Source organism: Megascapheus bottae, chromosome 28 (genome assembly GCF_031878675.1).
Source record: "Megascapheus bottae isolate mThoBot1 chromosome 28, mThoBot2.hap1, whole genome shotgun sequence".
NCBI lineage: Eukaryota > Metazoa > Chordata > Mammalia > Rodentia > Geomyidae > Megascapheus > Megascapheus bottae.
In genome coordinates this window covers 5,114,887-5,128,666 of record NC_143536.1, presented here as the reverse complement: position 1 = coordinate 5,128,666, position 13,780 = coordinate 5,114,887, and the positions used below count along the sequence as shown (strand labels likewise).

The 13,780-nt window shown below is 55.6% G+C and overlaps 1 protein-coding gene across 1 annotated transcript in view; it reads right to left on the bottom strand.

Annotated features, from left to right (window-relative positions):
* The window catches only part of Tpcn1 (two pore segment channel 1), a 35,100-nt gene that overhangs the window by 10,232 nt on the left and 11,088 nt on the right, over window positions 1-13,780 (bottom strand). Inside the window, exons 2-9 of the mRNA XM_090320146.1 lie at window positions 8,652-8,779; window positions 5,619-5,795; window positions 4,780-4,893; window positions 4,299-4,429; window positions 3,768-3,856; window positions 2,990-3,024; window positions 2,517-2,575; window positions 2,267-2,366 (exon numbers count right to left, since the gene is read on the bottom strand). Coding sequence (XP_090176272.1) covers window positions 2,267-2,366; window positions 2,517-2,575; window positions 2,990-3,024; window positions 3,768-3,856; window positions 4,299-4,429; window positions 4,780-4,893; window positions 5,619-5,795; window positions 8,652-8,779 — 833 coding nt within the window. The remainder of the gene's footprint in view (window positions 1-2,266; window positions 2,367-2,516; window positions 2,576-2,989; window positions 3,025-3,767; window positions 3,857-4,298; window positions 4,430-4,779; window positions 4,894-5,618; window positions 5,796-8,651; window positions 8,780-13,780) is intronic.

Genomic DNA, 13,780 nt, shown 5'->3' with positions numbered 1-13,780 from the left:
TTTCTGTTTATGTGGTACTTAGGAATCCAACCCAGGGCTTCATGCATGCTAGGCAAGCACTCTACCACTAGGTCAAACTCAACCTCCCAAGTAGCTAGGGTTACAGGCCACAGTCATCACACAGCAATCACTCACTGTCTATCATGGGCCACCTAGCAATTCTTTAACACTTGATGACCGGGTGGTATCTACAGTAATACCCTGTCCCTGTCGTCCCGTCAGTAGTCACGTGCAATGCCCCACAGACACAGTGAGCAAATGGACACAGCAGTGTGCCAATCAAACTCTGCTCAGAAAAAAAACAAAAAAAAAACCCCAGGCTGTGTGGGCCTGGACTGCAGGTTCTTGTTGGTCCAGCCCCTTTAGATTTTCATAGCTTGTTCTCACCCAAGGCCCTGGTTCAGGTCACCACTCCTTCCCCACCGAGGGCCACGAAAACAAGGCTTTCTCTTCCTCAAGGCGAGTCTCAGAAACCCTCATCTTCCCTAGCCTTGACCCCCATCTGTGCAACGCAGCGCGGCAGGGTCCTGCCGGTCCATACACTGGAGGAGGAAGACTGCACACGGGCCAAAGATGCGGGGGAAACCAGGTGCTGGCGGCCCACGCCTGTCACCCTAGCTACTCAGGAGGCTGAGATCTGAGGATCACGGTTCAAAGCCAGCCTGAGCAGGAAAGTCTGTGAGATTCTTTATCTCCAACAAACCATCAGAGAACCACAAGTGGAGTTGTGACTCAAAGTGGCAGGGTGTGAGCCTCCAGTGAAAAAGTTCAGGAACATTGCCCAAGCCCCAGAGTTCCAGCCCCAAGACTGACCAAAACAACAACAACAAAAAGCACATGGAGGCAGACGGTCCTACTGAGTGTCACCTGGTCAGTCAGTATGCAGTCACACTCTGTCCAGTCCAGTTCCACAGAACTGCATGTGCTTCGAGCAAGCTTGTGCAGTAAAGATGCCAAAGGGACGGAGAGCAGACTGTGTGCGGTGCCCACAGGGTTGTGCCCACAGGGCATGGAAACCTCAACTCCCCCCTGCCCCAGGCCTCAGCTTGTGCACCTTTTCACCTGTACTGTCTGTAATATCCTTTGTAACGAACAAGTAAGCTATGTATGTCTCCCTGAGTTCTGGGTATTTGAGCAAAGTAAATGACCCCAAGCACAGAACGGTGGCAATCACAAGTGGAGGCCACCAGAAGCTTATGACTGGCAGCTGAAGAAGGGGACAGTTGTGGGTTGATGGCAGACAGCTAGCATCCTCTGATGAGGTCATGCCGTAGGTATGAGCCCCAGCAGGCTTAAACTCAGGACCCAGGTGTTGCCCCTGAGCTTTTTCACTCAAGGCTGGTGCTCCACCATTTGAGCCACAGCTCTGGTTCTGGTTTTTGGTGATCGATTAGGGGTAAGAGTCCTATGGATTTTCCTGCCTGGACTGGCTTCAAACTGTGATGCTCAGATCTCATCTTGCAGAATAGCTAAGATTTCCAGTGTCAGCCGCTAGCATCGGGCTGTGTCTTCTGATTCTGTCCTGGGCTGACGGGTGGGAAGTGTGGATGCTCACAGATGGCATGACGGGACGGGGAGGCTCGGGGGTGAGCCCTTGGCTAGCTTAGCTAACATGAGCAAAACCATGGCGTTCACCGAAACACCAACATTCGGTGGAGCCTTGGGAGTGGGTTGAAGTGGCTGGGGCCTTGGCCTGACAGCAGTGTACCAACCCTCTCTGCTGATGGCTGGGGCTCCTGGTGGCAGCCTGGCCCCACCGGGCCTTTCCCAAAAGCCTGGGGTGCAAAGGGTCTTTCTGTCCTGGTCAGCAGATGTGTGCTATGTCCAGTTTTCTGACCCTGCGCGACTAACAGGACTAAAATAAACACACCCTGTGTTCTTGGCACATGGAGGCTGTGCTCAGGCCTCTCCCAGGCTGCCCTGCGCCATGCAGCCAATGTCAGTCTGACCTGCAGTTCTTTGTCTATCCACTTAGCGCTGCAGCAAACCTCCAGGGAGCAGCGTTAGGCCGCTGCACTTGCCGGCAGAGGCAGCATCAGTGGCAGCTCCTCCAGGCACTACAGGACCCGAAGCTCCTGGGGCAGCCTGAGCCCCAATTTCCAGTACTACAGGCAGCGGCCCCATGTGCTGGTCCCTTATGCCCAGTGGAGGCCCTGAAGTCCTCCGGGGACAATCCCCATAGCACCAGAGCTGGCCACGGATGGGCCTCCCAACACCCCGCCCCGATGCTCTGCCCCAAAGCCCACGGACTGAGGCAGCCACGCACCAGGTTCATGATGAAGTAGAGCTCGATGGAGAGGTACACGATGAAGAAGACACAGGACCAGGGGTTCCGGGAGTAGGAGGGCATCATGACATCGGGGAAGCTGTACGGCAGAAGGTCACCCACCTGTCCGCATGGCTGCCCCAGTTTCCCCCAAGGCCTTATGAAGGACAGTTACCCCCTCCCCATCAGCTGAGATGGGCGCACACCTTGTGGGGCGGCAGCGGAGGGCAGAGGGGGAGCCCAGACTCACTTGGCCGTGGTGAGAAGGACAAAGAGGCTGATGATGCTCTCCCCCAGGGTGCTGAAGTACTGCGGGGAGGGGCAGGGTGCGGTGAGGCTCAGGACCCGCACCCCACTGCTGTGCCCCACCCCCCACCTGCCTCCTCCAAGGAACCCCTAAGGACTGCAGAGCAGAGGTGGGGTGGGAGTGCAGCCCTGTGCTCCCAGCTTCACCGACGCTGGCGACGTTTATCCCAGGAAGTCATTTATGTGGGCAATCAGCTAGGCTCCCTGTACTGCTCTGCCAGGGGCTGGGGTGTGCCAAACCAGACCCCGGAAATGCTGGTGCTAAGGACGGGAAAGGGGAGTCCCTTGACTGTCCAGGAAAGCAATGACCCTGGGAGCAGGGCTGGGACTGCCTTCCTCATGTGGCCGTCACCCCGGCCACCTTGCCTTGAGGGAAACACCCCCCACAGAGGAAGAAAGGGGGGGCTCAGTACTTACCGGGTCTGAAGGATTGGGAGAGAACAAGTAGAAACCTGGAATGTAGTAGCCAAACAAAAGTGAGTTAGAGCACAGGTGCCGTGCCAAGTGTCCAGCAGACTGGACTGATGAGTGTAATGAGTGTGTGTGTGAATGTGTGTGTGTGTAGCCGAGGGAGGCACAGGGCATGGTGGGGACTGCAGCACCAACGCAAAGACATGCTATCTAAAGGAAACGAGAGCTGCCGGGCCCCTTGTGCCTGCTGCCGCTGCCATGCGCTAAGGGATCCAGATCTCTTTGTTTAAAAAAAAAAAAAAAAAAAAAAAGGCTTGCTAAAAAAGATCTGTTGGTTAAAAAAATGTACTCTACTTTTATATAATTTCTCATTTCAAAACGTTGGCTTGAAGTTTCCATCCGGGGGTGGGTGCAGGATCTGCACGACTGGTCTATGGCCTGGCTTTGGAAGCAGGGTCGGGGGGTCACAGCCAAGGCAAATCCCAGAAGGTCCCTCAGTGGGCCCAGGGGACCCACGGCCCTGGTGGGAAGTCAGCCCCCCTCGTGAGCACTAACTCTGATTCCACCGAGAACTGTGGCTGGTGTGGTGGTGCACGCCTGCCATGCCGGCACACAGGAGGTGGAGACGAACCTGGGCTATTCAACAGCGAGACCCTGTCTCAGACAAACAGGCTCCCGAGGGCCCTCTGATCCTTTCCACTGCGAGAGGGTCTGGGAAGAGGAGCGGAGGCCACCGGACGTGGCACCTGAACTGCGAGCGGGGATTTCTGTGCAGTGCACTCACCCAGGATGGCGAAGATGAGCATGAAGAAGAGCAGCAGGATCAGGATGTCCACGAAGGGCGGCAGGGACTGGAAGATCTGCCGCAGGTTGCTGAGGGGAGACAGGCCGGCTGAGGAAGGGCGGGTGACAGCCTGGGGCAGCGGGGCGGCCTCCTGACTAAGTCCCACTGTTTCCTGGTGTGTCTCCAGCCCACCCCTCAGGGGTGACAGGAGGCACATGGCCACCTCCACCTGGGGATATGCAAGCAGGTGAGTGCTAGCGGAAGAGGTCCAGGGCCCAGCCCTGTGAAGCAAGGCCAGCTTCCGCCGTGGGAGGGGCCCCAGGAGCACAGGACACTAGTCCCCCTCGTGCAGGGCGGGGACAATGGTCCAATGTCCACAGCTCTGGAAGGCTGCAGTGAGGCAGGAAAGGACCCTGGCCCTGCAGTCGGGGGCCCCCGCCTTTCCCGTGGGGTCTGTGGCGGTGGGAAGCGTGTGTGCAGGGTTGGCCAGCCAGAGGGGGGCAGCTCCCGCCCCACTGCCCTGGGCCTTACCGTCGGACGCCGCCGCAGTACCGACAGTCCACCAAGAAAATGCAGCGCAGGGCCCGGGTCACCCGCATGTGGGACGTCTGCCGTACCAGCACCACGATGGCCTCGACAAACTGCACCACCAGCACGGAGGTCTGCGGATGGCAGGGGCAGCGCCGTCAGACCCCCGCCGTGGTCTCCAGGAGTCCATCCGTCACACCCCCGGGCACCGTGGGGCACGCTCCTTACAGCCTCTCCTGCACAGAGGGCTGGACTAGCGTGTGTGACACTTGCCAGGGGCATGGCAGAAGGTCTGAGCCCTGCCGCCCAAGGCCCCCTTCTCGCCTGTGACACAGGGAGGGCGATGGTGCTGGGTGCGACCTGTCTAGGGACACTGAGCAGAGCTAGGAGGGACCCCGGTGACACTGGGGCTCCGATTCAGGCAAAGACACAAGGTTTAACACTGAGCTGGAGAGACCTGCGTGTGTCACCGCGCACACCTCACCTTGACCATGGTCCGCTTGTGCCGGATGAAGGAGTGCGGGCCCAGCCACCGCAGCTTCATGCAGAGTTCAAACACCACCACCATGAGGGCAAACAGCTCCAGCGTGGCATGGACCTGCACCAGAAGGGTGGGGATGGGTCTCCTCTGAGTCAGCCACAGCCACCTCCCACCGCAGCGACAAAATCTGGCTGCCAGCCACAGCCTGGAAGATGGAGCTCGTCCCAGACAGCTAAGTATAAACCTGACATTCAAGGAACAGACGTGCGGGACCCCAGAACCACACACAGGGAGGGAGCTGAGGAAAGATAAAATTCTATATGTAGACTTATTCCCCGAAGGACTGCATATAATTTACAGAAGCCTCATGAGAGATGAAGCAAATGGAAACGAAGACTCAAAAAAAAGAAAGAAATGGAAAACCATCAGGGCCTGGTAAAAATCTGGCATCTCAGGCACAGTGGGTCACATCCCCACTTCTTTTTTTTTTTTTTTTTGCCAGTCCTGGGCTTGAGCTCAGGGCCTGAGCACTGTCCTTGGACTTTCTCAAGGCTAGAGCTCTACCACGTGAGCCTCAGCACCACTTCCGGCTTTTTTCTATATATGTGGTACCGAGGAATCGAACCCAGGTCTTCATGCATGCTAGGCAAGCACTTTAACCACTAGGCCAAACTCCCGGCCCCATATCCCCACTTCTTGAAGGGGGTGCAGGCAGCCTGGACCGTACCTGAGCCTCTCCTCCTCCTGGAGAGGCCGGAGAGACCTCTGTCTGGAGTCTGTCTGAGGGCTCTGCCTTTCTACAACATTCCCCCAGCGGAGCCATGATGCTCCCGGACACTCACGTAGATGCCGAGCCGGAGCGCGGGGACGGCGGGCGCCTCGCACAGCGACAGCAGCAGCAGGAGCAGGGCGGTGAGCAGCTCCATCAGGTAGAAGAGGTGGTTGTGTGCAAAGAGGTAGGCCGCCAGCGCCTTGGCATTCTTGGGATGCGTGAAGAACTTGTCATTGTTCTCACCTTCCTGGAAGGACAGGAAAGGACAGGGACGCTGGGGCGTGCAGGCCTGGTGACCCCAGCCCAGGGATGTAGGCGGGTACAGCCAAGTGCAGGCCCAGGTTCCATAGGCCGAGCCTTTGGGGGGAGGCCCACTAGCTCCTGCTGCACCCCACCATTCTTTGGAGAGGGCCTTGCTGTGGATGGCAGGGGACGTTAAACCAGTCACATCCCTCAAGCTGGACAAGACAGAAAAGACAAACAGAGCCCAACAGAACAAATGGCCCACTAGCCAGGCAGGGCAGTTCTGGGGGGCTCGACAGGGCCTCAGTTTCCTCGCCTCTGTGGAAGCTTCGGGTTTGATTTATTGATGACAAAGCAATTCTTTCTTTTTTTTTTTTTTATTGCCAGTCCTGGGTTTGAGCTCAGGGTCTGAGCACTGTCCTTGGACTTTCTCAAGGTTAGAGCTCGATCACTTGAGCCTCAGCACCATTTCTGGCTTTTTTTTTTCTATATATGTGGTACCAAGGAATTGAACCCGGGTCTTCTCTGCATGCTAGGCAAGCACTCTATCACTAGGCCAAACTCCCGGCCCAGCAATTCTTTCTTTTTTCAGTTGGTTGTGGGGCTTGAACTCAGGACCTGGTCACTATCCCTGAGCCTCTTTGTGCTCAAGACTACTAGTGCTCTACCACTTGAGATACAGCACCACTTCCAGTTTTCCAGCGGTTAATTGGAGATAAGAGTCTCATGGGGGGCTGGGAATATGGCTTAGGGTACAGTGCTTGCCTAGGATGCATGAAGCCCTCGGTTCCATCCCTCAGTACCACATACACAGGAAAAGCTCCCTGAGGCCCAAGCCCACACAAACAAGCAGGGACTCAGGGTACCAGGACTGCAGAGGTTGAGTGAGTTAACCAGAAAAGTAAAGGATGGGGGAGGCAACCACGGCAGCACTTATCACTTACCATCCTCATGTTGCCTGGCTGGCTGCCTCACACCACAGCTCGGCTGCCATCCCAACCCACCCCTGCTAGACCATCAGCAGAAGCAGCCGGCTGCTCCTGAGCTTTATTTATGAGTTTTGGGGATATTGGAATTTTGAACTCAAGGGCCTTGTGCTTGCTAACACAGGCATTATAACAGAACCTTTTTGTGTTGTTTTTCAAGGTAGAGTCTCAACTGTGAGCCTCCTCTCTGTGCTTTGCTTTGCTGCTGGGATGACAGGCTTGTACCACCATGGCTAGCCACAGCTCCACTTCTGCCTTTTTTTTTCTTTTTTTTTTTTTGGTGCCAGTCCTGGGCCTTGAACCCAGAGCCTGAGCACTGTCCTTGGGCTTTCTCAAGGCTAGAGCTCCACTTGAGCTACAACATTACTTGTGGCTTTTTTTTTTTTCCCTTGTGGGTCGCAGTGCTTGAACTCGGCCTGGGTGCTGTCCCTGAGCTCTTCAGCTCAAGGCTACTGCCCTACCCTTGGGCCAAGCTCCACTTCCCGTTTTCTAGAGGTTAATTGGAGATAAGAGTCTCAGGTCCTCTGGTGCCCAGGCTGGCTTTAAACCTCGATCCTCAGGTCTCAGCCTCCCGAGTAGCTAGGATTATAGGCATGAGTGCCCGGATGGCTTTTTTTTTCCTTCTATGTATGTGGTGCCGAGGAAATGAACCCGCTCTTCGTGCATGCTAGGTAAGTACTCTACCACTTAGGCCAAACTCCTGGTCCAACTTCTGGCTTTTTTGCTGGTTAACTGGAGATAAGAGTCTCATGGACTACCCTGCCCAGGCGGCCTTTAACCCCCATCCTCAGATTTCAGCCTCCAAAGTAGCTGGGATTACAGACATGAGCTACAAGTACCTGCACTTATTTTAATTAAAAGTATTCCTAGCTACTTAGAGAAAGAAGGAATTATTGGATTCCTGGATTCTTCTAGGTCATTCTACTTCTGTGCCCTGACCTGTCCCACCTCTTACTCAACCTCAGAGCAGTGCCTCAGACGTGCCTGAGCACCCCAAAGCTCCTGGGACATTCCTACAGTGTTAACCAGGGCCAAAGTGCACTCATGTCTACGATACACTGCTCAAGAAAAGAGAGCCACATAGGCCCCAAATAAATACCTGGATTTATTTAAATCCCTCCCTGCCCCTCTCCCTCTCCCTCTCCCTCTCCTCCCTCTCTCTCCCCACCCCCATCTCTGGCCAGTCCTGAAGGCTTGAACTCAGGGTCTGGGAACTGTCCCTGTATTTATTTTTTAGACTCAAGGCTAGTGCTCAATCACTTGAGCCACTTACTCCACTTCCCACTTTTTTTGGGTGGTTTATTGGAGATGTAGTCTCATTGACTTTCCTGCCTGCGCTGGCTTTGAACCATGATCCTTAGATCTCAGCCTTCTGAAGAGTAAGCTAGGCTTACAGGCATGAGCCACCAAGAGCCAGCCTTTTAATTTCTTTTTAATGACAAAACAAATATTGACAGTAGGGAGCTGCTGTGAAGAAAACAATAGGGAAAACCATTTGAGCAGATTTAAGAAAAGTAAGTTTCTCACTCCAACACTCAGTTGACATCAGAAACTGAATTTTTTAGATGTGTGTGAGTACCAGTACTGAGGCTTGAACTCAGGGTGTAGGCACTCTCCCTAAGCTTTTCTGTTCACAGTTGGTACTCTACCACTCGAGCCATATCACAAACTCAGCTCTGGATGAGCTATGCATGCCCTGCCCCCCCCCCAAAAACCCTCAGGACTATCCAATTGGCTGTCTTTCTTTCAGCAGAGAACGCTACGTGGAAGCAGGGGCAGAGGAGGAAGCCACGGGATTTCTGCACACAAAATGGAGGCTGGCTAGCCCACCGGCAGGCACAGGGAGTGGCCAGGGGCTGGCAGGCGATGCTCACCTGGAGGTAGATGGCTGCCTCTTGATAATTCATCTCCCAGTTGTGCCCGGTGGGGCTGGAGGGGGGAGTGTCCACCCCAGACACCAGAGTGGGGGTGTGAGAGTCGTGCATGGTGTGGTTGCTCCCATCTGCAGAAGAGAAAGGAGTCACTTACAACACAACCCAGGCTCAAAACCACACACGGAGCAGCTCATGGCAAGAGAGGAGCCTGGCAGTCAGGAGTCTACACGCATGCGCACGTGTGCGCGAGCTCACACATACACATACATATTCACACACGCACACACACACGCACCAGGGTCCTTCTGCACACAGAGTGGCCTGTTGGCATTCTGCTCAGACAAGTAATCAGAACTGGATTTTCCCTCTGGTCCCAGGTCTTCTGCTGCTTTCCCATTGCCCCTGGTGGCCTCCTCCTCCAGGCCCCTGGCTTGGTTTACCTTGGCAGAATGCTTTCTTCTGCTCTCGGTGCATGGTGTGGCTCTGGATAAGCCACACCAGGCACTCAGGCAGATGACCTGAGCCTGGACACTGAAAGCAGTGATTGGTTCTGGCGGGGGCGCTGACCCCATGACCAGCCAGTGAGGGTTGGACTTGGAACTCCTCCTGGAACAGACTGGAAAGAGGGGGTTCTTTCCCTGCTCTGACTACCCAGGAAGGAAGTCAGCAGAGAATAGAACAATCACCAGGAGATAAAGCCTCCACTCGCCCAGCGGGAGAGCCGGAGAGGATCCTGCTGGGGTGTTTGAGCAGGGTTGTCTCGGCAATGTGGACTCTCCTGTCACCTGTGGTGAACAGACTCCCACTGGAAGGACTGTCCGCTGTGGACTTACTGGGAAGAAAGAAATCTAGATGGAAATCGGCTCCCTTGTGCGAGGTGGAGAATGGAGTGCGCACACTGGTATTTGCACAGCATTAGGAAGCCAACATGTAAAGCTCACAAGCAGGAGAGGCCAGGGGACTGGAAGAGAAACAAAGATCTTTCCAAGACCTTTCCAGATGTAGAAGCAATCATACTGCGTGTGACAAACACATAATAAAGTGCACAGATTCAAAGTATATGGCTGTGTGTGCATGTGTGTGCGTGTACACACACGCATGCACACCAGTTCTGGGATTTAAACTAAGAGCCAGGTGTTGTATCTTAGCTTGTTCACTCTCCTCTCCTTTCTCTGCACACCGGGGTTTGAGCTCAGGGCCTCCGCTCCCGAGGAGGGGAGAAGTCTAGACTCGCTGGAACACCATCATTCTGACTCTCCACTGCCCAACTCCAACCTCAGACACAAAGCCCTGGGCACGGGCAGGAGAAGGTCACTGCACTACCTTCTTGCGTGGAGCGGGAAGCGGGAGCCAACACGGCTCAGGAGCATAAGCACAGATGGGCAGCTGGCTGGTGCGTGTCCTCCGTGACCTTCACACAGCCAGGCAGGAGCCAGCACCCCCATGTGGCAGACAACGGGGGTGGATGGGGTACACTGTGTCACCTCCACACACGGAGCTAGACAGGATTGTCTAGGAGTAGCTGTCCCCAGAGACCCCTGGTGGAGTGTCCTGGTTCCTCCTCTCATATGAGGGCCTTGGCCAACTGGTCACAGCTTCTTCACAGTCTTTCCAAGGCACCTGGCTCCCCTCACCAACTCCCTTCTGCCTCTCCCTCACGTCACGGCCAGATGGCACAGAGACCTGTGCTCATGCCTCACCCACACACCCAGCTGAAGGCTTGTCCTAAGAGAGGTGACCCTGGTGTATGTAGGGGGTGTCTTTTCTTTTCTTTCTTTTTTTTAGATTGTGGGCTTGAACTCAGGGCCTAGGCCCTAAGCTCTTTTGCCCAAGTCTGGGGCTCTACCACTGTGAGCCACAGCTCCATTTCTGCTTTGGGGGGTGGTTAATTGGAGATATGAGTCTTAGACTTTCTTGCCCAGGCTGGCTTTGACCCACGATCTCAGTCTCCTGAGTAGCTAGTATGATAGGCATGAGCCACTGGTGTCTCACTGACCCTGGGGTCTTCAAGACCCTTGGTTTAGAGGAAAGTAGGTGTTCCCTCCTGCCACAGGGCCCCTTTCAAAGCACCAAAGAATTCCACGTAGCACCTGCCATCTACCAGAGTCGCTGTGGGGAAGAGGAGAAGGCTTCCGGAGGCCTTGAGGGGACAGTCCTCAGAGCCACCCTCTCCTCCCTCCTCAGGGTATCCAGGAACCCAGCGGGCCCTCACCTTGTCCCCTTGCAGCAGCCCCCAGGCACCGCAGGGCCTCCACTGAGGTGCGCCATTATCAGTCAAGGGCATTTCAGCAGACACAAGGGTCACCAGGAGAGGGGGGCTGGCGCAGCTGCCTTGGCAACTGGCAGCATTTATGTGTTTATATGAACAGGTGGGAAGGTACAGATGGCCTTAGAAGCAAGCCCAAATTTAGAAAGAAGCTGAACCCCTGGAGGGCCAGCCGCACCTGGATGGGGCTGGTGGCTAAAGCCTTCTGCCAGTCTTCCCTGGAATTGAACAGGGCTTCGTTGGCACTCTGGCCCCCCGCCCACCTCCCCCATTAATCTGTCTAGAAGCAGCTCAGCTTGAGCAGAAGTAGCAAATAGGACACACTTGGCATGCCAGGCTTTCCTCTGGGAACTTTATCTGCACGCAGCCATCAGTGTCAAAGGCAGCATGATGGGAGAGTGCAACTGGGGGGCCTGTCCAGGTCATGTGCACTTAGGGGGCTCGGGACAGGGGCTGAGTGTGTGCTCAGAACCAGCATGGTGTATCCTCCCATGTGAGTCCAGGGGAAGACAGACCCGGGCATCTCTGCTGGCTAGTAACACATTGACTGGACATTTGTTTGGCCAGAGTTTGGGGAGCAGAGCTAGGGGGCTGTCCTGCCCTGCTGCCTGTCTTGGACACGTGACATCAAGCCCGGAGCACCAGACCCCAGAGGCCAGCATCTTAAGAGACAGGGAAACCAAGGGCTGGAGAAGGGGTGAGTCAGAGCCCACATCATGAGCCGGCCCTCCTGACCCCACCACGGCTTCCCGGAGGCGGCTCTGAGAATGGGCCCGAGACCCATTCTGCGCTGTGGACAGCACGGCTCTCTTCTGACTCAACCCATCGACAGTGAGAGTCCCTGGCTACGGATGGGCCACCGAGGGCCATGGGTAATGCGCAGAGGGACAGAGGTCTTAGCGGGTGGCTGACAGCGTGTTTTCCTTGGCTGTGAGCGCTCATCAGAACAGCTGCATCAACACAGGATCTGGGGGCAGGAGTGGGGAGAGCTGGGGAAGTCAGGGGATCGCCCCTCCCATGGCCATGCTGACTGGCCCCTGCCCAGTCCTGGTTGTTCCAGACTGTGAGACCTGACCTCTCTGACACCACTCATCATTGTGTATGGGTATCAAGTTACAAGACATAAACATCCGTGCATCTCGTGGCATCCATCCCGTGGGACGCCCTAGGCCCTCCCCGAGATTCCAAAGTCTTTTGCTGCTGGTCCCCACGCCCAGGCCTCCTTGTTATTCTGAAGCCTTTTCCCTAAAATCTCATATACTTCCTGGCCCCAGCAATCGCAGCCTCTCTGGCATCTTTTGATCTTCCACTAAACGCTACCCTTAGCCTCCCCTTAAAGGCACAGGCCCCCTCCTGGCCCCCTTCTGGCTTTGCCACTGCCCGGTGCTGCCTATGACTGGCCACCTATCTACTGAAAGGAGGGGGCTGTTTGTCAACTCCATGGAGCAGGGGATTTTGTCTTGGTCACTGGTCTCCAGAGCTCAGAAAAAAGTTGGACGCGATGCATAAGCTGTGAACACCATCTGAGTCGAACTAAAACAGGAGACCTGGCTCTGAAGAAAGCATGGTCCTTCCACAGGCACTTAAACACAGTGGGTAGTGGCGATGGACAGGAGCCGAGCTGGGCCCAGCAGGCCTCCCTTAAGGGCAGGTTCTACCAAGTGCCAAGGGTATTAGTAAGAGGCTTGGTGTGACCTCTTTGTATTTTTAAAGATAACTCATTTACAGAGTGGCTGCAGAGGGACTATTATGTATAGGGGCAATTCAGGAAAGAATCTAAAAAAGAGAAGAAGAAGAAGAAGAAGAAGAAGAAGAAGAAGAAGAAGAAGAAGAAGAAGAAGAAGAAGAAGAAGAAGAAAAAGCCCACAAAAAACTCAAGAGCTAAAGGAAAGAAAAGAATTCCCACTTGCTCGCAGGGCACACTGTTCTGGGCAGAACCATTCAACCCAGCATGGCGTCAGGGCAGAGGACTTGGCATTTTCACGGGGCTCAGAAGGCAGAGCAGGGCTGGAAGGCCTGGGGCGACCCCTGCAGTGAGGGGCTTTTCACGAAAGCCACAGGTGACTCTAAAACCCACGAACAGCCAAAGCTGCCGGCACATTAGGTAGGGATTATGGAGAAGGCCTGAGTGCTGGACAGAGAACTGCTCCCTCTGGCTCTCTCGTGGGGAGCTGTTGGTTCAGCCCCAGCTGAGGGCACTGTCCTGGAGGGGCTAGCCACCTCGGGCTCTGATGCCCTGCCCGTCTGTCCCATCCCACTCTAAGGCTGGACGAGGAGGGCTGCGCCTGGCCCTTCCTCCTGCAGTTCAGCCTTCTGTGGAAAGCAGCTGGGCTGGACGCTGGCAGGGAAGGGTCGGCCAGACACAGCCACACGCGGTGGACACCACGGCCTCCCTTTTCTCTCTCACGTCCCCTTGGCAGCTTCCACAGGGCCAGCCCAGTCTGCCCAGGAAGAGGGCATTGTGCAGCTCCGGAGAAAGTTCCCCAGGGGGAGACATGGTGTGGTGTGCTGCACTTCTGGTGTCCTGGGCAGAGGGTGGGCAAGTCCGCAGACATTGGCCACTCAAGATTTATGGAGCCTCCAGCCCTGAACCCCCTTCCTGAGCACTGGCCATGGGCCCAGGCCCATGGACTGCAGTCACTGGAGGACGGCGGGAGTGGAGAACAGGAAGAAAGCCTCTGGGCCCACGGGCATGGTGTCACAACAGCCCAGTCTGGAGACGCTCCACCCAGAGGACACAGCCAGCCGGGGTGACCTGTTTGCGCAGATGGCCACGCTGCCGCCGCGCTGATGTAACAGGCCCAGCCGCTCGCTGTAAACAGCTGGCTGCTTTGCATGCAGCCTCAGAAACGAGCCTGCAGGG